Genomic DNA, 23,938 nt, shown 5'->3' with positions numbered 1-23,938 from the left:
CATTACAGTTAGGTCGAGTAGATTATTCAGGTCTAGTAACATTTTTAGATTTTTCGAGGCCTGGTCGAGTTCTCACGTCTTTTCTTTATTATCAGCAACAGGGTGAGTCACAAGTCACCAATTATAAAGTAATCAGAGACTGCTGTTTATACAGGGATTACAGATTCCCATGTATTATAATGAAATAATATGTCCCCAAGAATACATAAGAAGGGAAGGGAAGGTACTGTGAACATATACATAAAGTCACCAAAACTAAGGCAGATTAAACTGCAAGGCGACTTACAATTAATATGGTATTAATGTTCACGGGTATATTATCACTTATAGGCCTACTTTGCTGATTTTTTATTCGACACTTGATTTCCTGTGCAAATGCTGGTGCTTCTATACCATTTTGGGGAATCCCCAGTAATTTTAACATAGCAATAAACAGCATTACAACGTCCACAGGCCCAACAAGTCTTTTAACTAGAAGCACATCCACCTCCATTTCAAACAACCTGGAATCCAGCCAATGAGCAATGAGGTGGGTTTGCAGAGCTCTCTATTCCCCCCTGTGGGCCACCACAGCACTGATTTCATAGCACAAGTGTGAAGGCTATATAGAATAGTTAGTGGCGAACTGGAGTTACAAGCAAATGACTAACAGCTTTTGAAGCATTGTATCTTTAACTGATTCACATGCTTGAATCAGAATAATAAGCAGTAAAAATAAATTAAGTGGGAAACATGCTCACCATCAATAAAAGAGAAGTAGTCATTCTTAGCACATTGAGGAATCAGTTGCTATTTTCAAGTTCAGACACTGTGCCTCATGAACAAGTGCCTGCTTTTTCACGTAGCTGCTCACATTTCTGTGAGAAAAACGTATAGAATGCAGCTCTCGCCTACATGATTCTGGTACAATACCGTCACCCTACCTCCTACGCGGTTCTTCACTGTCTTGTGCCAGCAAGTGACCCAACCTTGAAAGCCAGTGGGTAATGTCCTGTTTAGACAGGGATGGGCTTCTCTTTGGGGACCCAAGCGAGACGAAGAGTTGGTTGATGTTCTTATACGCATTGTTCATTCCAACTAAAATATAATGCACTGATGAACATTCAGAGAGCATAGTGCTCTCATACAACTTTGAAAGATTTGAGACAAAAGAATGGAATACTGCTGATTTGTTCGAATGGAAGATCAAGGGTATCTTGGGTGTGAACCTTGAGCTGGTGGACAATGCGACGGTCTTGCATCAAATGTAAGAGTGGCTCTTTTATTGCAAAAGTTTGAAGCATATACGCTCTCCTTGAGAAAGTCAGTGCCATTTTCCAAGAGGCCTGTGGGCTGGCTCAAAGGGTGGGAGCACTGGTTAACTGAGTACTGTTTTCTGTTCCCATGTTGAAAATAGGCGTAAAAATGGGTGAAAGGCCCTAAATAACCATCTCAAGAACTGTTTAACGATCCTTTGAGAAGAGGAAGGGAGAATTGCCAGGCATTCTGTCCCTTAAAATAGCTAATCAGTGGACTCTTATATAGGTGTACTTAAAACTGTCCGTATCAAGGTGGCGAAAATATGGTAGGATCTGATGCAGCTGCATAGCTATTAGCCTTATGCTTGTACCAGTATTGCCCTGCAATCTGAAGAGAAGACCAAATGTGTGAATTGTAGGTGGGGAGGTACCAAACTGTAAAGCTGAATGACTTCCAATAGTGGTGGACAACATGATCTCTGTGCCAGAAAAGTAGCCAGGGGTGGGTTTTCACTGAAGAGGGGAATTTCTGGACTGCCATATCCGGTAAGTGAACCACAACTGACATACCAAAACAGGGGCTATCAATATCAGCGAGCAGGACTCAGTCTTGGTCTTCCTCAGCTTTCTTGGAACGAGGACAAACAGCAAAAAAGTGTAGGCATAGACGTTCTACCACATCATCAAGGAAGCATTGCTTCTGGAGCCTGTACCTGCTTGCACAGTAAATGTATGTCTTGTTCTACAAGCTGGAATGCAGATCTTGGTTGAGTTAACCGTACTTCCTGAAGATTTGTTACCGTTGATCCTGATGAAGCTCCCACTGGTGGCAACTTGAAAATGGAGGAGTGAATATCTGAATGCTTGTTCTGGATCACAGGCAAAGGTTGCACAGATATGCCTACTTTGTTTTTGAATGTTCCTTTCTTGAGTAGTTGAGACTCCTCCAAAAGCATGCAAAACCTTACGCCTCCCTGTTTCGCAATATAATAAATGGAGATCATATTGTCTTCTGATCAGGCAAGCCTAGCCTGACAGTTGTAACAGGAATGCTTGGAGGCCAGTTCTAATGGCAACAGCTCAAATTTGTTTACGTGGAGGGAAGGGATTCCTCTTTTTATTTGAGACCTCAGTGAATAGCTCAAACATTAAAGTTCCACAGAACAGTCTCCTATCATTAAGATTAATAGTTCTGAAGGTGTGTTCTGCATAGAGGTGGCCTGCAAACTTAATACAATGTAGTGCTTTCTTGAGGTGGCAAGATGCCTTCATAGTGTCTTGCATGATCCTGTTGACTGCTGGTGTTGCCGGGTTAGACCTTGTTGAATCGGTCTCATCCAAAGTTCGTAAAAAGGAATTAATCCTATGCAGGATGACAAACGTTCCAGCAGCAATATGCACGTCCTGACGTTTTTAACTCAGTCCAGTGAAAGGAAACGCCTTGACAATTTGCGTGTGGAGGACAGCTTCCACAAATTGGTTCAGTGTAATGGGCGTATGGGAGACTTTTGGAAATGGAGGGTTAGTTCCAGCTGATGAAACTGATCAATGTAAGACACTATTCAGACTTAGGCATCCTCTGCCAAGGGTGATTTTTATTAGCCAGTTCTTCAGGTAAGCTCCTCCAAAGAAAGGCTGCAACTGGTGCCAGACACTTCTGAGGTAGATGGCTTTAAGGTCGAAAGGGAGGATTTTGAACTGGTACTGCTGCCTTGCCATGCAGTATCATAGATACTACTTATGGTTCGGGAGTATGGGTACGTGGAAACAAGCATCCTGTAGATCCAAGAACACGAGGAACGCTCCTTCCTGTAGCAACAGATGGATCTCTTTCAGGGTGATCATCCGAAAGGAGTGTTCTTTCAGAAACAGGTTGAAACCAGAGGTCCAGGATCAGACTCCATTTCAGCGTTTTCTTCGTTAGGTAGAACTTGGAGTGTAAGTCCAGGCAGTGCTTAATTTGAGCCGTTGGTTTCCAGTGCTCGACTCCAGCACTGACAACAGTCTGTCACATGATGGCACAGTCTGTTTAATTTAGAGAGGAGCACAACAGTTGTTTTTTTATTCAATATACAATATAAATGACTGATACCTGCCACCCAAGCCACTCTTTTATCTTTGAGGGCCTGGAATAGTCTGAATTGTCACACCTGTAGGGGTGCGATGGTTAGTAGTTCTGTTGGTACGGTCATTGGCAGCTCTGGCAGTGGCAATGGGTGGTGCAATCTGCAGTGGCCTCCTGATGACTTCCCTGGCACTTACTTTTTTACAAATTGAGCACAGAGCCCAGGTTTCTTTTGGGCAAATGGCACTTTTCCAACACTATTTTGATACGGATTATCTTTTGGGGTTCTCATAGATGCAGATGTGTTCCTCACACAGTGGGCGATGGGGTGATTTTGGTTTGAATTCCAGGGCTTGCACAGACTGGACCATCTACAGTAGCCAGCGGTCCATATCGATTTCAAACCAATTGGCTGTTGTAGGCCCCTTACGCATGCTTGTGAATGGACTAACCTTCAAAAGGTTGTCAAAGAGTCTTGTCTGTAGAGGAGAGCAAAAAGGGAGTGTGCTATGTCCGCATTGATTTTAAAAGTTTGCAGGACATCATTCACTTGATTTCAAAACTAGGTTTGCCGATCAAAGGGCATATACAATACTTCAGCTTGCACCTCCAGAGGAAAAGTGGTGGATTTAAGTTAGCCTTTTCATCCTGGCCACTGCCAACTGGTGCAAGCCAGTTTTGCCATCCCATGGCAGCATCAACTATTGGTGCAAATGTGTTGACTCCTTCCTCAGCCATGGCTCTAGCCTCCTACTTATCCCATGGGGTCAGATGAAGCAGTGGCAACCTGTTCTACCACATATCACAGCTGTACCATCCTAAGAATGCCAGAGCATTCACTGCCTTTCTTGAAGCTGCTGACCAATACCAGACACTGTGCCCCAAATTGATATGATTTTCTTTGGGATATATGAAAACACATTAATAAAAGTGTGTGACTGACACTGCACTTACTCAGACACACCCAGGTGGCTAAACCCCTGCTGTCTTTCTCAATTCAACAAACTTTTAAACAGCAGGATTCAAGAGTTGAATTATGTAATTTTTAGGGAGAAAGTTATAAATAACCGTATTATGTTCATTGTTTTAATCTTTTCATGTATTTATATATCTTTTTAGTCGTACACAAATTATAAAGAGAGCAAAGACATACAGCATTTATTGAGTAATTGAGGCAACATTTACTGGACTCTTATTCCGATTATATGTGATTATGCAAGTATGTGATATAGAGACGAGTTCTTAAGAAGTTTGTAAAGGAGTCAGTAGTAAACTATGCCATCGGTGATGCACAAGATCAAAGTTGCCTTGAGTATCCCTTATAAACGGAAACATGGGTTACCAGGATCATCGTTGGGCCACGGCCGCTATTCTAGAATACGACTTCAGGGGATGGTCAAACAAGCTGGTGTGGAATCAGGTACTATGTAATTCTTTTCAAGGAACGTCAGAATCGTCTGAACTGTTGCTAGCAATATCGACTGGCTTCAGCCTGTCTTCCACACGTAGTCCAAGATGGTTATCGACGTCACCATCCGTCTTAGATACTCTTTGAATTCATGAAAGAAGCACTGCTGCTCTACTGCAGATTAATTATCTTAGCTGACTCTTATGAAAGGCATGGTAATAGATGTCAACTGATGGCAACTCAGGTTGCAGGTTTTTATTTACATTTTATGACATGAAATCCTCCATTGTTCATCATCTTGGTGTGCTTCCTCGTTCACTTATATTCCAGAACCTGCCTTCCTCCTCTTGCTGTTTGGCATAATGGTCAGTGTATTACTGGACTTCCATACTTTGTTCATAGCAGTATTAGATACAGAGCTCAGAAGTGGAGGTGGCTCATGAGCAATCGATAATCGAGGTGGAGGCAGCAGAGATGGTACAATCCTGTTGAGGAGGCAGTAGGGTATGTCCCTGTGCAACACAAGAGAGCTGAGCGACCAAGTTTTGGAAAGGCTCCATCGTCTACTGGAACTTATTCTAGAAAGTCACAGGACACTACATCCTAGGTGGGTCTTAGTGCTCATAAGAGGTTTCATATGGCTGTTCCTAATACCTTTAGGCACCTACCAGCACAGGATCTTGCATAGAATATTGCTCAGCGTTTTTTTTGGATCATGGAAATGTTATCTAGCGCCTTCTCCATGAGGCAGGACTCGACAAATCCACTCGCCCGCTCGCATTTGTGAGGGAGAACTGATGAGGACGAGCTATTTTTAGGTCCTACTCGCCCTTTCTGGCGAGTTGAAAGACAAACTAACTTTTGTCCTCTGTCTTTGAAAACGGAGCAAAAGTGACAAAATAAGATTAAAAGGCATTTTTATTGCTCACAAAGGGAATGAGCAATAAATCTTATTAACTTGTCACTTTTGCTCCGTTTTCAGAGACGGAGGTCAAGTAGGTTGCAGTTGCGTCGAGGGGATTTTCCAAGGTACTAGACCTGCAGGACTAGTACCATTTTTCGAGCCCTGGAGATGATCGTCATATTCCCCTTTTTTTGTAGTCCAGTATGTAGTGGACCTCTAGCTGTGTTGGGCTGTAAGCTGGGCCCAAAGCTTATTCACATATCTCCTCATCCATATCCAAATCCAAAATGTGGCCAGGTAAATGCATTGACACCTTCAGTAGCAATTGTGAAGAACAGTCCAAAACTCCAAGGATAAGGAAAAGGTATTATAAGCTGTTGGTGCCAGGATAAATGAAAGTATTATCGCAGATAATGTAAATAGCGGTGGTACCAACTAACCATTCTTGCTCGACTACAGGGTGGTCCTCGGTAGCGTGGCAGTCTACAGTGCGACCAGGGTATTTTGCCAGTGATGTGGTCAGAGGTATCAACTGAGGTAGCATCAAAAATAGAAAGTTTTTAGTTGACCACAGGCAGCACACTATCCAGTTTAGGGAGGGGGTGGGGGGGGGGGGGGGGAGTCTGACAAGGCCTCACTAAAACTGTTTTTTCACTATAAGTTGTACACATAATGCTCAGGTGCTTTTTATTTATTTATTTATTTATTTATTTAAACAGTTTCTTTGAGGAAAGTTTGTTTTTCTCTTTGTGGAGCCAGAAACAAGTACCTTTAAGAACTCTACTTCTGGAGCTTCCATATGATTTCTTTTTTTACACCACATTTGTGGAAGTGCTTGCTGGGTTAATTGACAAAGAATCAACAGTTGATGAGAGGCATTCCCTTTTGTGGGGTAAAATATCTTATTGCTGAGCTATAAGGACAGCCACCTTTCAATGTTTTTCCAAGAAATTGAGGTAAATGACTAGCAGCGAGGAGCGGATCACGAGCGGACTCCTGCGGGCGGACTTGCCCCTGAAGCTCTGTCCTTTGGAGCTTGTCCTGTGCCGCTTCGTGGGACCGGGACATCCCTGGTGGCGTTTGGGGCGGAAAAACAAACTCAGCAAGTGCAGCAGGGGTGGAGCGCCGCAGAGACTCGCTAGTCCAGGAGTCCCTGCGAGGCCTGTCTGACCCGGCCTGCGCACCCTGCTAGCCACGCCCCTGCCCGCCACACGTTCTATCAATTTGGATTTTCTGCCCGCTGCGCGGGAGAGCAGGGGAGTGCGCCGGGTGAAGGCCGGGTCAAGGGCGGGACAGTCTACGACAGTCCCTGTCCCTTCGCCCCCAGCATCTAAGACTCTGCCGTTTGCCTGAATATTGGTCTACTCCCGGTAATAAACAGCATCTCTAAACCTAGTTCCCAATCTAGGGTCTGATATTGGTTTTACCGTATATTTTATAATTGTGTTTTTAAGTGATTTCATATTAAGTGCTATTCGGATTTATCATCTATCTTATTTCCATTTGGTAATATCTGTGCTGGTTATTTTGTACCTTTCTCCAAGGCAATATGCCCAAGTCAGTCGGCGGGAATTCCCGCCCAATTGTCTCTACACTTGACAACTACTTAGTTAAAGTAGTAGACAAGATTAACAAGGAACGAAGACTGTCCCTGGGTTTAGGAAGTGTCCCAGACCCCACTATCCCACTAGTCTCTGCTGAGATATTTGATATTTGAAGGGGTATTTATAGAGCGCAGCGTTCGCTCCGGAGGGAGCATCATGGCGCTGAAAGTCCTTGAGGCCAGGTCGAAGAGTGGTAGGGGGGGAGGCTAGATGGAGGCTTTGGTCCAGTCGTCGGGGAGGTTAAAAATCCATGTTTTGAGAAGTTTTCTAAAAGGCTTCTCTAGGGTCTGTTGTCTTAGGTGTTTGGGCATGCTATTCCAGGCTTTGATGGCCAGGGAGCTTAGAGTTTTCCCTCCTTTAGACTTCAGGTTAAACCTGGCGGAGGACATGAGATTTTCATGGGCGGAGCGGAGGGAACGACTCGGGTTGTAGTGTGGGAAGCGTCTAGTAAGATAAGTAGGTCCCGTTTTGTTGAAGGCCCAAAAGGCAATGATGAGAATCTTGAAAAGTATTCTCTTGTGCAGGGGTAGCCAGTGTAGGGTCTGTAGGGCTGCAGAGATTGAGGATTTGCGGGGTAATTTTAGGACGAGGCGGGCGGCAGTGTGTAGAACGCTTTGGAGTTTGGAAAGAGTGGACTTCTTAGTCCCGGCCAGGAGGCCGTTACAGTAGTCCACACGGGAGAGAATGAGGGCTACTGTTACCGTTTTTCTGGCCTCGAGGGGGAGAAAGTCAAAGAACTTTCTGAGGGATTTGATTATGCCGAAGCATCTGCCGGCCACGGTCATGGCATGTTGGTCAAAAGAAAGATCAGAGTCAAAAAGTACTCCGAGGTTTCTAGCTGTAGTGACGGTCTGGGGGGGGGGGGGGCAACAGAGTTGTCCGGCCACCAGAGGGCTGGACAGAAGGAGGTGTTCTTTCCGATGGGGAGGATCTCTGTTTTACTAGAGTTGCACCGGAGATGGTTGGAGTCCATCCATAGGAAGACAGCAGTAAGGCAATTTTTGAGATTGAGCTCTGCATTGTTGGAGTTGTCATCTAGGGGAATGATCAACTGAGTATCGTCGGCATACAAGGTGACAGGTATGCCGAACGATTCAATCAAGGTGAGGAGAGGGATAAGGTAAATATTGAAAAGGAGGGGACTTAGAATAGACCCTTGAGGAACACCGGAGGAGACCTTTTTCTCTTTGGATTGAAAAGGGCCCAGGGCGACAGTTTGGCACCTGTCGCTGAGAAAAGATCTGATCCATGATAGAGCTGAGTCAGAGATGCCAATGTCCATTAGTCTGTTAATCAGGATAGAGTGGGATATGGTGTTGAACGCTGCCGTGAGGTCTAGAAGAATCAGAATGGCTTTCTTCCTCTGGTCTTGCAACGTTTTGATGGTGTCAGTCAGTTCAATTAATGCAGTTTCGGTTGAATGTTTAGGCCGGAACCCGGATTGCTGAGGATGAAGTATGTTGTGGGTTTCCAGGTAGGTTTTAAGTTTTTTGTGGACTAACTTCAGATATTTTTCCCAGAGCGGGGAGAAGGGTGATCCAGAACTAAGGGACAGGTTAATAATGCCATTGATAGTAGGGTTTATCTCATCAATGATTTGATGAAGAATCTTCGGGGGGCAGGGGTCGGAGGGGGAGCTGGATTTGCAAGATAGAATCGCATCTCTGGTTTGGGCCAGAGTGACCGGGGTGTAATTTTTAAGACTGCCAACTGTCGAGCGAAGTTGGTCGGGATGGGGGGGGGCATGGGGGGTTTGGGGAGGGGGGAAGTTCTTTTGGATGGAGGCGATTTTTTCGTCGAAGTATTCTGAGATCTTGTCGCAAAGCTCTTGGGATGGGGGAATCTCGGTTTGGAGAGTTTTGGGATGAGTGAAGGTCTTTACTATCGAAAATAGAGTTTTTTGTTTTTGACTGGCTTCATTGAAAGCTTTTACGTAGAACGTTCTCTCGGCCGATTTGATGCAAGAGAGGTAGTTTTTCCTCTGAAGTATATAGGCGCGGCGGTCGTCGTTGTCATAGGTTAGACGCCATTTACGCTCAGCTTTCCTGCACAGTAGGTGTGCGGAGGCTAAGTCAGGTGTGAACCAGGGAGCGTTGTTTTTGGTTTTCTTCTGAGTCCTATCAGGGTGATTGTTGGGGCTCCGTTTTGTGATTTCTTGTGTAATCCAGTTGTGGAAGAGGTCGGCATCCTTTTCAATGTTTCCGGATAGAGAGGGGAATTGGGCTTGACGAATGGGATTAAGAATAAGATTTTCCTGGACGATTTTCCAGTTGACAGAGTGATCGCGGTGAAGATTGATTTTATTGATAGTTTGAGGGCGGCTGCTAGAGATGTGGAATGGGATCAGGCTGTGATCAGTCCATATCTGGGGTAGGGGGGGGGGCAGGGTGATGAGAGAAGGGAGATTAGAGCAGACACCATCAAGGGTGTGACCTAGTAGATGAGTAGGCAACGTAACACTTTGTTGAAGGTGGAAGATTTCGAGTGTCTGAAGGAAATTACTGGTTTGTGAGTCGGATGAGGACTCAAGGTGCAAATTAAAGTCTCCTAGAAGGGTAAAATGTGGGTAACGAAGTAGGAGGTGTCCCAGAGCGTCCTTAAGGGAGTCAAGGAATTTGGAAGCATTGCCGGGTGGGCGGTAGATCAGACCACCTGAGAAGGAAAGGGATTGGCTGAGTTTGATGGAGAAGCCCATACCTTCTGTGTCAGTGAGTGTCCCTGTCCCTTTGCCTACCCCCTTGTTGATCCCCCACCATTGTTGACAGTTGTGTAACGGGCTCTCCGGATTGTCCAACAAGGGAGAGTACCAACGAAATAGAGCAATCACAAAATATCCTTGACGTTGAGGACTCTCACAAGGAATCCGATGCAAACGAGTCCCATAATGACTCTGACGCCCCGGGTTCCGTGGCCCCCAAAACTCATAGAGTGTTGAGGTCAGGGAGACATCTAAATAGACCTGTACTGTCTAAAAAGGGGAGGGGTCGTTAAAGTAAAAAGAACACTGTCTCTGTATCAAATGGGGGGCCCACTGAGCTAAACGGTCTTCATAATGACGTTAATTCCACCCACCTGAAACTAGCTCCTGATCAGCTTGAGCTGCTTATTGGTATGATTGATGCCAAGTTAGACAAAATTGTTCTTCCACTCTTGGATAAAATCGAGGCTGTCTCTAGGGAAGTAATTAGATTGGGTGTGTTGGTGCAATCCGGCTTGAAGCAAAATAATAGTCCGCAACCAGCTGCTGAGGCTGGGGGCAGGACTAGTAAGCCCGTGCAATCCAACAAAAGGCCCATCCAGTGTTGGAGTGGCCTGTGCAGGTTCTAGCATTCCTGCACAGCCAAACAGTAGTCCCTTAACAGTTATCGAGCAGCAGGGCGTAACTGGCAAACCAAAACTACCGTCTACAGGGGACACTATTAATGTCACTGCAGTAACACCTATATGCTCTAACGATGTCCCTTTGAACTCCCCCCACTACCCGTGCCCCAGGGAATCAGTTGAAGATTACCGAAAGGGGGAAGTCTAACAATTGTGGCCTCTCTCAACCGAACCTCCCACCAGACTGCGCACCCTATGTAGCAGTCCTGACTAATATTACACCAATCAGGGAGGATGGGCTTCACCGCTCTATGGAATCACATGACTCCCTTAAATACAAAACTGTGGCATGGCTCAATCGGGAGTGTGGCTTTCCAGTGGCTCTGGCGGACCAAATCTTGACCACAACCAGAACCAACTGGATTGGCACGTCCCCGAAGGACATCTCCGGGGATTGCGTTATCATTAATTTCAGTAACCCACACCTTGCCACAACAGCTCTGATTCGAGCCACTTCCCGCCCCTGTAACGAGCAGGGCATTTCACTCCGTCCTTTGGGCTTTTTCTATAGACAACACACTAACCATCAGCCTAGTAACCACGGGGGGAAGAGAACAAGGGGAGAAGCTTCGCATAGCTTTCCGAATAGTTTCCAGGTGAACACCGTTAATCGTTTCCAATGCTGGATCAAAACGATTGACTGGAGTTGTGTACGGTACCCCTAGAAACTTTGGAGAGAGAGGCTCTGTCTGTTATGGGACAAAGTGTTTGTATATCAGGGCCCATGGTTAACATTTCTGGGACAACTGTAGATTGTACGCCTATGGGCAAGGAGGGTGATCCAGTAGGTTGCTCGGAGTCATTACTGGAGCTGTGTAGGGTACCCCCAGAAATCTTGGAGAGACAGGTCTCGTCTGGTATGGGACAAAGTGTTTGTATATCAGGGCCTATGGTTAACATTTCTGGGACAACTGTAGATTGTAAGCCTATGGGCAAGGAGGGTGATCCAGTAGGTTGCCCAGAGTTATTACTGGATACTATTAACATCGCTATTTTCCAGCAGGGTAGTAACTGTTCTCTTTTGGGGTCAGGTGCCTCCGGTCTTTCCAGCTGTTACATTGCCAGTTGGAATATTGCGGGTATCAGGTCCAAATCAGATTGTCTGGGTTGGACTGAATTTTTAGCTCTCTTTGATATTATCTGCTTACAGGAAACCTGGTGTAGGGACTTTAAAGGATATAATGGTTTTGTCTCTTACCAGTTACCTGCTACCGGTTCCCTATCAGGTAGAGCTAAGGGGGGGCCTTTTGATTTTGATTTCTGTCCAAACTCCCCTGCTGGTCAAAAAATACGTACAAGTTGGGGTTCACTCCCTGATTTTATGGCTGCACAAAACAGGAGGTAGGAATATTCTCTTAATAAATTTTTATAACAACGTTTTTGATGATACTAGGGATCAGGTGGTTAGAGCACTATCAAGTGCATTGGATGACATCCTCAAGGATTCCAATGTAGTTTTTGATCTGTTCATGGCAGGGGACTTTAACGCCACTACCTGCCCACTCTCAGATATCAATGTATGTGGGGCGGTGGACTGTCATGGAGATGGAGTCCCCCATTTTCAACATAACTATTATGGAGATGCCTTAAACAGTCTCCTTGACTCACATAATATGTATATTATGGTTAACGAGAAAAATGAACAGGAGATTTGCCCCACTTTCACAGGCCGGGGAGCGAATTCTGTTATTGATTTTATTTGTATCTCCTCGAGTCTTGAGGCCTGGACTATGGGACCTAAAGTTATAGACATCCAGCTTAGTGACCACAATTGCCTGATAGTAGAGGCTATGCTATGGGAAAACAAAGGGACCCCCATTCCGGGGTGTATTATTAACAACATTGAGGCCGTGCGACCTAATGGCACCAGACTAAGGTGGAAGGGGGATAAGGCTGAAATCATGTCCGATTCAATCATTACTAGTTGCCTGGCAGGAATTACAGGGATTTTAGAAGACAATCAAGGTACCACCGGCTCTATTGAGTATTTTATTGGTATTAATGCGGTCATCGACTCTAAGCTTACTAGTACACTCAAGTACAAGGAGGAACGCCTGCGGGGGTGGGGGGGGTTCAACCCAGCTTGTACCCAGGCCCTGAAGGAACTAAAGTCAGCTTTATCAGTTACGCCTAGAGATAAGGGTTTGGTTGTAGATCTTAGAGCCAGATACAAAAAAAAACTAAAACGGAGGAAATTGGAACTCCAACAGGAGGCATGGGACAACTTGACCCTGGATGCTGAATTGAATAATTGTACCCTGTTCTGGAAAACAGTTAATTCCCCATTCCTCAAAGATGATAAGATCCCTGAATTAACTTCCAACGTTATGAAGGAAGAGTGGGTTTCTCATTTTTCTAAAATCTTTGATTCGGATAGTACACCCAGGGATGTAGGGGATAGGTGGCCGCATACGCCAATCAATATCACCGTCCAAGAGGTTTTAGATACATAAGGGTCAGTAAAGGAGGAAAAGCACAGGGTCCAGACGGGGTACCAATTGATGTTTATAAATTGGTCCCTGAAGTATGGGGGCATTTGTTAACTAATATCTTCAACGCAGCAGTCCGTAATGAGGTGCCCCCTACCTGGGAAGAATCCATCCTAATCCCAATATTTAAGAAAGGAAACCGAGGGGACGTTAAGAACTATCGTCCAATCTTCTTGTTGGATTCTTCCGTAAAAGTAATGAGTATAGTGCTTCTAGTAAGGTTGGAAGAATGGGTGGAGGATAATGGCATTCTAGCAGAGAGCCAGTTTGGGTTCAGGAAGGGTCGTGGTACGATTGAGCAGTGTCTAAATTTAGACCTGCTCATCGGTAAATATACCTTGGCAAAGACCGGCACTATTTATCTCTGCTTTGCGAATTTGAGTAGTGCCTTCGACCTGGTGGACCATGGCATTCTCTGGGCAAAGCTAATTGAAATTGGGGCACCCGAGGGCATTGTGTTCTTCCTAGCACGTCTTTATGCCAAACTACGTGCTTGTGTCCGTTACGGTTCTAACGGGGAATGTACTACTAAGTTTAAAATCGGGTGTGGAATTAGACAGGGATGTGTGTTGGCCCCACTGCTTTTTACCCTTTTCATCAATGAGATTGATTCTTTTCTCAAATCTCTGGCAGTGGATGCTCCCAAAATTAATGAGGACAACGTCCCTGTGTTACTTTACGCGGATGACGCGGTCCTAATCTCACGCACCCCCATCGGCCTTCAACGGCTGATGGACGGCTTTTCGCAATTCATTAAAAGCAGAAAGTTAGTGTTAAATAAATCTAAAACCTATGTTATGGAATGCGGGCGAAGGAACAAAAAGAAACAGTTTTCATTTTTTATAGAGGGACAGAAGGTCCAGGCTGTTGACAATTTTTCGTACTTGGGGGTCACCTTCCCAAATAATAACATTTGGGCCAATGAGCATAAGAATGTCCGGGCTAAGATGGTGAGGAGTGCTCATGGAATATTCACAATGGCTACGAAACTGGGAGACAGGCGGGTCCATGACATGCTTAAAATTTTTCAGCCCCGTTGTGTCTCGATTGCCTTGTACGGAGCGGGCATTTGGGGCCACGCCCCGGCAGGGTCTCTTCAGGTTGAGGAGAATGCATTCTTGAAGAGACTTCTGTGCCTGCCAAGCTCTGTTTCTAATGCTTTAGTGCACAATGAACTGGGTATTCACCATCTTGCCGACTTGATCCTCCTTAGGCAACTGATGCTATGGCGTTCCATTTGGATAAAAGAAGAGACCTCATTGTGCAGAGCCATTATTTCTGATTGCCTCTCTTTGGACCATCATTTAAAGATCCCATGGTTAAAGTATATTGTGGATAATTTTCGTGAGATCTTTAACATTAACATCATTGCGGATCGATGTGGGGCTACTGAGCTGTCTAAAATCGAACTTAAGCACTGCTTTTTACAACAGCTTTCCACCAGGAGGCATCAAAATAGCTCTGAACTCTCATCTTGTGTTCTTGATCATGATTTAAATGAATTTGTGGGTTTCCAACCGTATTTGTCACAAGTGACCTGGAAGGCACATCGGTTTGTGTTGACTAGACTGAGAACCGGAGTAGTCCACAACCTTGTTGCTTTCCCCTCTCAGCATTCACATCCCGCTGGCCCTTGTCCGTGTGACAATACCACCCCTCAAAGCACTGTGCACTTTCTTTTGCTCTGTCAGTTGTACAAATACCTGCGGATTGCTTATTTGAAACCCCTGTTTGTTATGTTTGGAGTCAGGACAATACGAGACTGCATGAGCCTGCTTTTTAACTTACATCACCCGGACGTTTGTTTTTATACGGCTACCTTTCTCCTTAAATCAATTCATGCAAGGAAAAGTATGCTTTTTTAACCTTTTTAAACTGCTGTATCTCCTGCTTTTGACTGTTGTTTTATACTGCTGTCTTTTTATGCTGTGCTTTTATGGACTTGTCTTTTGCTCCGAATAAAGCCTTATGAAATGAATGACTAGCAGATATCAAGGCGGAAAGCCTTATGGATTGAATATAAGCAATAACTGCACTGAAAGTGCTGGTTATTTCCTTATACTTAGGCCACAGGACCAACACACGTTTTGAAAACAGATTTCCTTATCTGCCATGATGGAAGTTGAAAATGTCTCCCCTGTACCAGAAAAAGTATAAAATGCCCCAGAGCCAAGACACAAGAGAGTAGAGCTAGGATTTCCTGGAGTACAAGGAAGATGTTGAATACCAAGTCAACAACTAAGTTGGAAAGCAAAGAGCAGAGCTCTTTCCAGGGACTCCATCATACAATTTGCAGTAGCAATTTTCGCTAGGGTAGCCCGTAGAGGAAGAAGATAGAGCTCAACACACTGACCTGAATGGTTGATTTTTTTTTAATGAGGTGGATGATCTGCTATACAATGTTGTTGGTCTTCTAGTTATTTTTCACATAGTTTATACCTGTAAATCCCAGCCTGAAAACTGAGACTACTTTAAGCTTGTGTTGACCCACATGTGATGAAAGATCCAATGCGGGACAACACAAGGTCCCGATGGCTTACTCTTTACTATAATATAGGGTGGCTATTGCAGTCTTGAATCAAGCTGATAACTGATGTTAGGTGGCAGATATATCTATAGTTCTGGGGAACAATGCTTTACCTCTGGCCTACTGGTCCTCTCTGGCAAAATGCACTCTTTCCACATAACTGGGCTCCTTGTTTCACCAGGATATCAAAGTCATATTGTACGGTCACCGGCACACTCATCAGCAGCAGAACCGACTACAGCAACACACTCTATGCCGGAATCACCCAAAAACTCCTCAAGAAACTACAGAACATTCAGAACACCTCAGCCAGACTCATCCTCAACATCCCCCACCGCAGCCAGATCATGACCACCTGAGACCACCACTAGCTCCCAGTCAACAAAAGAATTACCTTCAAGCTCCTCACAAACGCATGCAAAGCCCTACACAATGCAGGACCTGTGCACCTTAACCACCGCCTCGTATTCCAAGCACCCACCAGAGAGCTCCACTTTGCCCATCTGGCCATGGCTACCGTCCCATGCATCCGCAAGACCACGACCAGAGGAAGATCCTTCTCCTACGTCGCAGCAAAGACCTGGAACACTGTGCTTCTGCACCTCAGACAATCGCAGTCACTGCCTCAATTCAGGAAGGACCTCAAGCCCTGGCTCGTCGACTGAACCACAGAGCTTGCGACAGACCAGCCACCCCCACACCTGGAGACCTGGGTGAATTGTCACCCTTTATAAGCCACCTGATTGATTTGTGGCATTATGTGGATGCACATATCCTTTGTACATGGTGTCCGCATAAGGACACGGTACCAGCAACCCATAACTGAAGGTCCTTCCCATGTTTCTTACTAATGGAAGTGATGTTTATCCACAGCTCACCACTGCTGACTTTCTGGGGACATGGAGAGAATACACATTTTGGATCAGAGTCAGGCCAGGTCACCATCCAGGTCATTAGTCTGTCAGGGAACAAATGTACATTACTGGAGAATACTATACTAAGCACAGTTTTGCTGTTTTGACAGCTCTGTTTCCAGATAGCTTAACCATACTTGGGATGTCTGGCACGCATTCTATAACTTCCATCCTTAAGCCATCTATGGGTTCATGCTTTTAAGTTCTATGCAGTTATCTGGAAACAGAAGAGACCACATTTGAATGTCTGGTCTCTTTCTCCTGTAAAAAACCTTTCTTTAGCCGGCTTGTTCCCTTTGCTCATTTATGGAAAAAGCCAGGACAGATGAGCCCTCTTTCATTTGCCAACAGTTATGGTTCTGAACACAGGACGACTCTACACTGGCCTTCACTATCGGTCTAGGACCCGATGAAAAGGATAGGAATCGACCCCTAGGGATTGGTGCTTTTATTTGTCCGGACTTCTGCAAATGCTCTGCAGCAACAGCTATGGGAGATATCCAACAAGGATGATGTTTTTATAAGTTGCTCTATTTTTCCCTCCCCACGGAATAACACTTCTGATTGTGATAAAACCTATACCACTGAAGAAGCCCTCTATTGTGACCCGCCTTAAAGACTCAAACTGTACTGCCCACATGAACGGAGGGGCAGTCTGAACTGGAGAGCTGGCCACCTCTTAAATGTCTTGAGCTACATCAAGGGAGTCAAAGAACTGTGCCTGTCACAACCATCAGTGAGAAGACGGCAGGTTGCAGTTGAACCAGATGTCATATGCCTGATCGGAGGGAACACACCAAACTTGGATATTCAAGGACTACACCTGGTTGAAACTCCGCACTCTCTTCACCTCCCAATTTTATATACCCTCTGCCCACACTCAATGTGACAAAGGCTTTACCCTTCCAACTTTAATCTTTGCAATTTGTCTCTGTGGCTAGTAGATCAGATTCCCGTAAACTTCAAAGGAGTTAAGTTGTATGAGCAGATTAGCACAAACTTTACTTTCTAGTGGATTGCCAGGGTCCATTTGTGTACCTGTCTCCTGAAACAATTTGAAAATAGCCAGGCATTTGAGAGAATGAGCCCCTAAAGTTTAGAACACTAACAAAACAACTGTGGGTGTTATTTCATTTGGAACACCAATATTGTCACCTTAACTGTTCACGACTTCAAGGTTAGTTGGCAATTTATGCGGCCCTCCTTAAACTAGAACAAAGTCCAAACCACATAATCTGTAACAGCCCATCAGATCCACAATGGCTTTACTGGAAAAAAGGCATTTGAACCAGCATTTTTATGGCGCATGATTCCCAGCTCTCTTTTCAGTGACAGTTCTGAAAAACATGTTTGCGGGTTCCCAAGGGAATGTGATCAAACCACTGAGCTATCTTCTGTGGAATCCTGAAAAGCTAAAAATTACAAGAAAAGGATATATAACGCAACACTTGTAATATTGAAACATTCTGTCACCTAAAAAGCACTAATTGGAAAAAAATTAAACCAGAAGTTTCCACAGATGACAGAAGACTTGCCACTCTACACCCATGCAATAATATTGCCCAAAAATTCCAATTTAATTTGAATTATGAGGCACCTGTATGTAAGAACTAGAAACTGCTTGAGACAGTCTAGGTTTCTTGGTGTGTTCCTTATTTTAAATGCCTACTTTACCTACCTACTTTTAAATATGCAATTTTTATTGAACAGTACTGAATTTAGTAAGAATAATTACTGTGCCAAATAATCTTAGTTCCAGACATCTAGTGTAACCCATACTGCATGCGCAAACTCCTCTCAGAAAGTGAAGTGTACAACAGTTGCTTGCTTAGCAACTCAGAGTTTAATAATAGTTGATGCATTTTTCCACCAGCATGAAACGGCAGTAATTACAAAGGTCCTTCAACAGAGAGCATAAACGACCACAAGTCCCACAAAACAGCTTCATAATGGTGCATAAGTGGTATGAATTTGTAGTTCAAGACTTTAGGGGACATACAGTACCATCCAGTAATGTCCACCACATTTAGACTAGAAACCCTGGCGACACCAACCCTATAAAGGAGTCAGCAGTGCAAACCCAGACTGTGAACAAACGGAGAAGAATAGCTAAACCTTTGGGTGCAGTATACACTACCGTACTGATGGATGGCTTAGACCAAGTTGCTGACAGTCAACCTGATAAGGAAGCCAGGGACTCAGACCTGACATGAGTCTGGCCTCCTCAGAAAACCCACCTCAAGAAAATCCCATCAATACCTATGTCCTCTCCCCAGTGCACATTAAGTAGCTGATCCTACCCCGATCCCTGCCATAGATTAACAGTCCGCTATCAAACTCAAGAAGGTTAAAAATGAGGACAGGGGTATTTATGAACTGTGTGTTGTGTATTGTAGTGTGAAGGGAGCATTGATTCTGAAGTTTGGGCTTAATTTAACCCAGCCCCACAAAAACATTTTTAACCAGTCCCACAAGAACATTAAATATGTAAAAATGACAAAGATTTTTTGTCTTGGGTGCAAAAGAACGAAGGAACTATAATGAAGAGGTGTCATAAGAAAGGCCTCTATCTGGGAGCATGTAAGAACTCCTCGAGAACTACTGAAGTAGTGCAGTATGAGGAATAAGGAATAGAATCAGCAATATTGAAGAAAACAATTTGAGGAGTTGGAAACGCGTGCAGCATAATAAAACCAGTAGATCTGACCAATTTTTTTATAATCCCTTTTACATGATTGAAAGATGGAGCATTAGTGTAGGGATAATGCCATCTCCACGGGTGTTGTCACTTTTTTCAGTAAGTCTTTGCTTGGTTTAGCGCAGGAATAAACCAGTAGGTAGGCGGACTTAGTTGGAGGTTTCGTCCAGTTTTTTAATGGGGCAATCTTATCTAATAAGTATACTTATTACAGTATACAATTATTCCTCTGGAGCATAACGTAGGACTGGACCTGGGTTAAGGAGAGCTATTCAAAATTGACCAGAGCTAATGTCCATGTACATGAGGGTGAAGAGCAAGCTCAAGGTAGGCCAATGCCAAAGGTATCAATATGAAAGGAGCGGCTTTAATCGATTTATAGTACTGTGCCACCAGAGAAAGGAGTGGGCTCGATCCCTTTTGAGATTATCTTTTTTCGCTCCCTTAATGGTCCCCTTCTCTGCTGAGGAGATGTTTTCGCCAGAAATCAAACATTTGTGGATACCAGGATATATATCCTGGCCCTCAAACTGGATAGTCTGCAAGCTTACAGAGACAAATGGTGCAGCCATTTTACAATTTGTATTACAACCCCGCAAAAACTTTCTAACACGTGACCTGGATCAAGCAATACCTCCGGCCGGAAGTTAAGGCATCACTCCGTACGCCCACTCGTGAGGATGCAAAGCGTGAGCCCCTTCCTAACCCTCAACATGCATCTGAAAACTGTGTCTCAGGCAGGTAAATCAGCCTTGCCTCAGACCCGACTGACGCACAGCGGTAAGACAGTGGTCCTTCAGCGCTTTTATATCATTTTTGGCAACTGCATTGGTGACCTCAGATTGACAAGAAAAGAGAGTTTTTCTACGCATAGTTTTTCCCTTACCTTCTAGGTCACGGAAATTTAGCCCGACTAATGCACAGAGCAAACTTCATCCAGGCAATCACTTCCTTGCTACTGGAAGTGTCGGTACAAAATGTCCTGTAGCTGTGTTGTGAAGGGCATGTACACTCACTTTCAGATGTAAAATATGCAGGTCGTCAACCCCTGCAGATTAAAGCACTGCTTTAAGCCTAAAAAGAGATGTAATTCTCATACCCTGGTACTCTACCAATTTAGGGTGATGCGCTTTAGTTTATAAAACGTTTCATCCAGAGTCTGTGCTTTGCGGGTTTACTTCATGACCACGAACGCAAGTCTACCGATAGAATTCAGTAGCGATTGTGGGAGGCTTTTTTTTTGTTTGTTTTTTTAAACTGTATCCTACATACACAATATACTAAACAGTCCTGCCCCCGGCGGCAATATGGGCCCCATTTAACGCCCATGATCCAAGTAAAACCAATGTTGGGTTCTAGTAAGTTCTCTACCCGTCTAAATTAACGCGAGGATATCTCTGGTGTCGTATTATATAGTTTGGGTTGGCAAAATTGGCATGTTATCTCTTAAACTGCTGATCGTTTTGAGTGCTTCCCTCCCGGACAGCAACACTGCCGGGGTTTGGGGCGCTCCACCTCGCAATATCAATCATGTCGGCTCTTTCATGGCGGTTTCCCCTCCATCCCCAGACAGCGGGTCCAGGCCGGACCCTTGTGCACCGGGGGTGCTGGGAATCCGGCCAGGACTCACCGTCTTGCTTTTGGACACCATCTTGTCCAGTTTCTTGGCGATGCGCAACACCTCGTCCTCCTTCACCATCATCGTCCCGTCAGAAAGGGCGAAAAACTCTGTGACGGAGGCGCTGTGCCGTGGACGGCGGGAACACTAAACCTCAGCTGCCGCTCTCCGATACCGCTGCACGAGCACTATTTCCCACAACTACTGGTCACCCAGTCCGCTCTACACAAACACCAGAAATCCTCACAGACACACCCCTTCCAGCTGTGTCCTGGAGGCACCGTTCAAACAGTGCGGGTGGGGGTTCGAAGTCCTCTTTTGGCCGTTGGGATTCGTAGTTCATAGCTCCTCTTTCCAATGTTAAGTCTGGATCTAGGGAGCATATAATAACTACATCTCCGGTCGTGACCCGCGCTTCTCGACGCCTGCAGTTCATGACGGGAATTGTAGTGTCGGTGCTCAAGCATGACGGTAGGCAGCACATTACTCTTTGCGGGAGGAGGCCTACGTTTCCCAGAGTGCCATTAGAAGGCGCTCCGAGCGGAATGTTCCAGTCAGGGATGGGCGCATGCTATGGATAGGATGCCGCTGACAGGGCTGTAGCTGTGGTACCTGAGCTGCGCCCTTCTTGGTAAACAAGCTTTAATTACGGTTCCGTTTTTTTCTTTTTTTCAGTTAAACCATTGTTCACGAACCGGCCTTTTGTCCTCGTGCCGTGCTCTGGATGTAAAAAATAACATAGCGGGTGTCGTTTTTCGCATAACATGTTTTGTTGACACGTATATCAAGAAAGGCGCGCCCCAAGTAATATTAATTTCAAAACATACTTACGAAACGTAGAACAACTATTGTTTTATTTAACTTTTTCTTCTTTATCGTTTGTATCTGTAACGTATGAATACGTAAAATTCTCATGTAACGTACTTGGTTCTATTGTGAAGCGCTCTGACACCTGTTGGTAAAGTCCGCGCTTTAAAAAAAATGCATTACATAAATAAATACAAATAAAAGAACACAGCTTCGGTGTTTGCCTCCACTTTTCGCCTAGGGATAGCAGCAGAAAAGGGATGGAGTCACGAGGTGCAGAGTCTGATAGTCCATTTACATTTATGTTTTGTAAAAACCAGTGGTCGAAGTGGGAAAAAAAAAGTAGGGGAACTGTGGGTGGAGAATCAGGGGGCGGGAATAACCGAAGATTGATTCAGTGGGCGGAGTCAGGGGTGTGGCTAGAAATAGCAAAACATGCCAATTTTTAGTACGTTTAGCATTTCACTGAGCAGTTACAGCTTATAACGTTATTTAATTCAAACAATGGATAAACATGTTTATTTGAGGTTTAATTCAGGAAAATGCAAACACTCATAGGGAATACAGGTTTATATAAAGCGTGCAAAATATAAGCAGGAACTACATGTTACCTTAATGCTTTTACTCTCATTGTTCAGAAATCCATGATTATTTTTTGTCTCAAACATTGAGGTCATGAATACAGGGCTCCTCCTGTACACATGTGTTAAGCAGGGCTCAGAAGAGAAAGGGACCCCTCAGGAGAATCTAGACTCACGGAAACCCACAAAGGCTCCTTTATATTCATGTCAGCCAAGTAGCAGCTCAATCATAATATAGCAAAAAGAATAACTAGTGGACAGAATGCAGTACTATGTCATACATTCATCCCAGTACACAGATCTGGGTCTAAATCAATTGTTTCTTAGCTCGCCATTCCAGTCTGGCCCCAGCTATATGCAAATCAGTCTTGATCCTGCACCCAATGGGAACAGTCCAGCCCGAACTGCCAGGCCAGGTCCTCCCTGGACTGGAAACAAGTATCCTAGGACCGGTTTCGGGCTTTCAGCCCTCATCAGCCAGGATAGCTTGACTCCAGTGGCATGGAGAGCACAGGACTCACGTCTGAGCATACCTGTCCCACTCGGGGTGACAAATGCAAAAAGAACAATTGATGGACAGAATGCAGAAAAATGTCATACATTCCCACCAGTTCAGAGATCTGGGCTTAAATCCATCGTTTTTTGCCCACCATGCCATTCCAGTTTGGACTCAGCCATATGCAAATCAGTCTTGATCTTGCACCCAATGTGAACAGTCCAGCCCGAACTGCCAGGCCATATGTGTACAAGTGTCCTTTCATTCGGGAAGTGAACACAAAGCAGTACCCACTGAACTATGCACATAAAATATTGCTCTCTGATATGCATGGTACATGTTCTTTGCAGCAGGCATATTACCCCTCTGCGCTACCTTAGATGAGTAAAACAGCCACTAGACAAAACATGCTTCCATCTCTCTCCAGCAGGTACATTGATCACCAAAGTTATCCTGGCACATGTATTGTTGACCGAAACCTGCTGAATATACGAAGAACTTTGCAGTGTTTTTAAAACTCCTGCACTTGTACAAAACCTGCTCCTGTCCAGTTAGTACTCCTGCTCATGCTCGATCAACACTCCTGCTTCGTCAATTCCCTGGCCCCATCCCTTCTCCTGCCCCGTCACTTCTCCTGCCCGTCACTTCTCCTGCCCGTCACTTCTCCTGCCCTGTTCACTGCTCCTGCCCTGTTCACTGCTCCTGCCCCGTTCTCTGCTCCTGTCCGTTCACCGCTTTTGCCCGGTTACCGCTCTTGCTCATGCCTAAGGACCGCTCCTGCCCCATCACTTAATTGCTTTGCCACTTCTCCTGCCCCGTCACCTCTCCTGCCACATCACCTCTCCTGCCACATCACCGCTCCTGTCCCATCACCACTCCTGCCCTGTCACGTCACCTGCCCGTCACTTCTCCGGCCCGGTCACTTCTCCTGCCTGGTCACTCACTTCTCCTGCCTGGTCACCTCTCCTGCCCGTAATGTACACGTGTCCATCACGTCACCTGCCGGTCACTCTCTCCTGCCCGTCACTTCTCCTGTCCCGTCACTTCTCCTTTCCCGTCACTTCTTCTTTCTCGTCACCTCTCCTTTCCCGTCACTTCTCCTTTCCCCTCACCTCTACTGCCCGTTCCTTCTCCTGCTCTGGTCACCTCTCCTGCCCTATTACTTATTCTTTCCTGTTGCCTCTTCTGTCCCGTCACTGCTCTGCACA

At 45.1% G+C, this 23,938-nt stretch overlaps 1 protein-coding gene across 1 annotated transcript in view; it reads right to left on the bottom strand.

Annotated features, from left to right (window-relative positions):
* TCEA2 (transcription elongation factor A2) overlaps positions 1-21,202 on the bottom strand; it is a 367,215-nt gene extending 346,013 nt beyond the window's left edge. The window contains exon 1 of the mRNA XM_086932791.1: positions 20,859-21,202. Coding sequence (XP_086788917.1) covers positions 20,859-20,930 — 72 coding nt within the window. The 5' untranslated portion in view covers positions 20,931-21,202. The remainder of the gene's footprint in view (positions 1-20,858) is intronic.
* Between the last annotated feature and the right edge of the window lie 2,736 nt (positions 21,203-23,938).

Source organism: Lissotriton vulgaris, chromosome 7 (genome assembly GCF_964263255.1).
Source record: "Lissotriton vulgaris chromosome 7, aLisVul1.2, whole genome shotgun sequence".
NCBI lineage: Eukaryota > Metazoa > Chordata > Amphibia > Caudata > Salamandridae > Lissotriton > Lissotriton vulgaris.
The sequence above is the reverse complement of the archived record's forward strand: the minus strand, read 5'-3'. Positions and strand labels throughout refer to the sequence as shown.